At 38.0% G+C, this 3,046-nt stretch overlaps 1 protein-coding gene across 1 annotated transcript; it reads left to right on the top strand.

The window, feature by feature from the left end:
- Nucleotides 1–579, top strand: LOC113027495 (monocyte chemotactic protein 1B-like). Its single transcript, XM_026177113.1, has 3 exons — nt 1–64; nt 157–283; nt 419–579. The coding sequence occupies exons 1-3, from the start codon at nt 1–3 to the stop codon at nt 513–515; spliced, it is 288 nt and encodes a 95-aa protein (XP_026032898.1). The 3' UTR covers nt 516–579.
- Nucleotides 580–3,046: the final 2,467 nt, after the last annotated feature.

Here is a 3,046-nt window from a genome sequence, read left to right as displayed (position 1 = left end):
ATGAAGACTCTCTGCTTCTCTCTGGGACTGCTGCTGCTTGCAGCCTGCTGCTGTGATGCCATCCGTGAGTGTTTAATCTTTATGACTCCTTGCATTTGTTTGAAAATTTACAGCTGACATGTTGATACTGACTTTAGTCTTTTACCTTGCTCTCAGCGAAAGGCGTAAAGTTCAGCACAGCTCCTGGAACCTGCTGCTTCAACTTTAAAATAAATGCAATACCGGTGAAGTTGGTGTCCTTCATCACCCAGACGCACAGCTCCTGTCCCAAGAAGGCGTACATGTAAGTTTGATATTTTCAAACAGGACTGGTCATGAATAAAGTATAAAAAGGGATATGTGAAGTTTAGACAGGCCGTCTGCAAGAACTCAATCAAAGCAGTGTGAATAAAACGATTTTTGTGTGCATGTTTTGCAGAGTCCACACTGTCAGAGGAAAAAAGATCTGCTACACTCAGAGCTTCCAGTGGGCTCAGGACATGTATCGGCTCCACAACACTGAAGGCAGCAGCTAGCCGCCACCAAGATCGTCAGCTATCAGCTTTAGTTAATAATTGACTGCTTTTTTAAGGCCTTATGGCTTCGCTTTGTATTTGTATTTTTATAAAACTGGCTTAAAAATAAACAAAAAAATGTATGCAAGTTCTCTGAAAAGACTGTTAGACGTTTATGTGACTGATCAGATGTGTGTTAGGTATGTTTTGTGCAGGGCAAGAACTGTAAAGAAATAATAATACAAAAGTGCTTTTTACTCTGCTGCCTCAAGCTCAAAGCTGTAAAAAGATCTTTATAATCTCATTAAATACAGATCTTAAAAAAACTGTCATCCAGTGTTTCTCAGTCTCTTGTTTTCATTTGAACAACTCTTTGAATCTGTAAAAATGGTAAAAGGCATTCAGAGATAATAACCAGAGAAACAGCAAAATGTCACGGTGGGTGCTGGCCAACCGTGGGGATGTGGGGGAAATTGAACCCAAACGCAAGACTTGGTGCAAAGAAAGCAGTGTGTTTATTTACAGTGAGCCAAAAGTTACATAACAATAAATCCCTGTGAGTTCCCTCGTCTCCGGTGCCGTGTCTTCTTCCCAAAAAGTCCTTGTTTAGTGCTCTCTGCTCCTGTGTCTCTGCACTCCCCGTGCTCACTGCTCTCTCTCGTCCCACGCTTACATGCTGCTTACACCAAATTCTGACCCTACCATCTGACTGTCACAGCAGAGACTGAGACTCATCAGACCAGGGAACAACTTTTCACTCATCTATTTTGACATATGGTGCACCGAGAGATGCTCTTCTACATACATTGGTTACGATGTAACGAGTGGTCCTTTGAGTAACTGTTGCTTTCCTATTAGTTGAAACAGTTTGACCATTTTGTTCTGACCTTCGGGATCAATTAAAGCATATTCTCCCACAAAACTGCTGCTCACTGAACATTTTATGTTTTCTGAGAATTCTCTGTAAACCACAGAGATGGTTGTGTGGGAAAAAGCAGATCAGCAGTTTCTGAAACACTCAGACCTGCCTGTGTCAAATTTGACCTAGAATACCTTTGTTGCTCAAACCCCATGCATCTCAGAAATGTTATTATGTTACTGTACAAAAAACTGCTTAGTAATAAAAAACATATTTCTAAATACATTTCGTGTGCAGATGCTTGTATGCGTTGCCTGATGATTCTCGCACAGACCATCACTGTAACCTGCACACTGCAAGGCTCAGAAAGTGATGATTAAGGACTATTGGTGACAGTTATGAAACAACATTAGAGGTTTAATGGTGGAAACATTATGACTATGTATGATGTAAAGACAATGCAAAGGCTTTGCAGAATGAGTGGTTTGTCTGACCTTGTTCTATCACACAATCAGAGTGGCGGTGAGCCCCTCAAACTTCCTGTTGCCTTATATTTGTTTTATAATTTTTTTTCCACTTTTCTTAGAACGGCTTTGAATATGCAGATGAGGACATGTGAGCATGTCAGACTTAAGCCGAGGGAAGCAGGACAAATCACTTCAGATCTGAAACACCAGCATCACCAGGTCTACAGCGAACATGAAGACTCTCAGCCTGACCGTGGGACTGCTGCTCGTGCTGTTTACTATTTACTACTGCGACGCCTCACGTAAGTCTGTTAGTCTACTTCCTGCATCACACTGGAGGGAATTTCAACTGTGAACATGAAATTCTTCATTTTCCTGTATTTTAAGTGATTAAAACAAAAATGAAACTAATTATTATCTCAGGGAAAGGACAAATGATTGAAAGATTTTTATATTTTAAAAATTCCCCTCTTGCGGCTGTGGCGGTCTAAGCTCGGATCCTCTACCAGGACTGTGTTACATATATTTGTGTGTGCATGTGTATACAATTATATTTTTAAATATGAAGCTGTATATAATCATATATACAATTTTTACAATTTTTGTTGGATGTTGAAGTTTCAAAAGGTTATTTAAATATCCAGCACCTAACTTTGCCCTTACTGTCCAAGTGTAAAAAGGTATCATTAGCATAAGCTAAAATAAATTTAACCATTTTCTTCTAAAATCTGCTGTCACATAAAAATAATACAAATAATATCTACATTTTAAATTATATTAAAAAATAATATTTTTGTTAAAAAAAAAACAACTAAAACTTTAGCTTGCCTGGGGTAGCTGTACATCTTTAGCCAACAACTAATTTGCATCTACTATCATTTAATATTTTAAATTACATATATATAATTTTACTTTACATGCTTACACACTAGTATCTGCACAACAGAAAAAGCCTTACCCAGTTTAAAAAATAAAAAAAATCTTACACTAGGACATAAAATATAAGCTTTCAAACTGTAGGTTTTGTTTAGATATAATTGAAAACAAGTTGTGACATAGAGTCGTAGCACTAAAACATACCCTGTGTTTTTCTCTTACAGCTTCTGGAATGGGTTTAGTGCCACCTGATCTTTGCTGTTTTAAATTCTTTGATAAAAGGATCCCAAAGGTGCACATCCTCTCCATCAGAAAAACTCACAGCAAATGTTTAACAGAAGCCTTTGTGT

Source organism: Astatotilapia calliptera, chromosome 7 (genome assembly GCF_900246225.1).
Source record: "Astatotilapia calliptera chromosome 7, fAstCal1.2, whole genome shotgun sequence".
NCBI classification, from domain to species: Eukaryota; Metazoa; Chordata; class Actinopteri; order Cichliformes; family Cichlidae; genus Astatotilapia; species Astatotilapia calliptera.
This window is presented reverse-complemented; position numbering and strand designations above follow the sequence as displayed.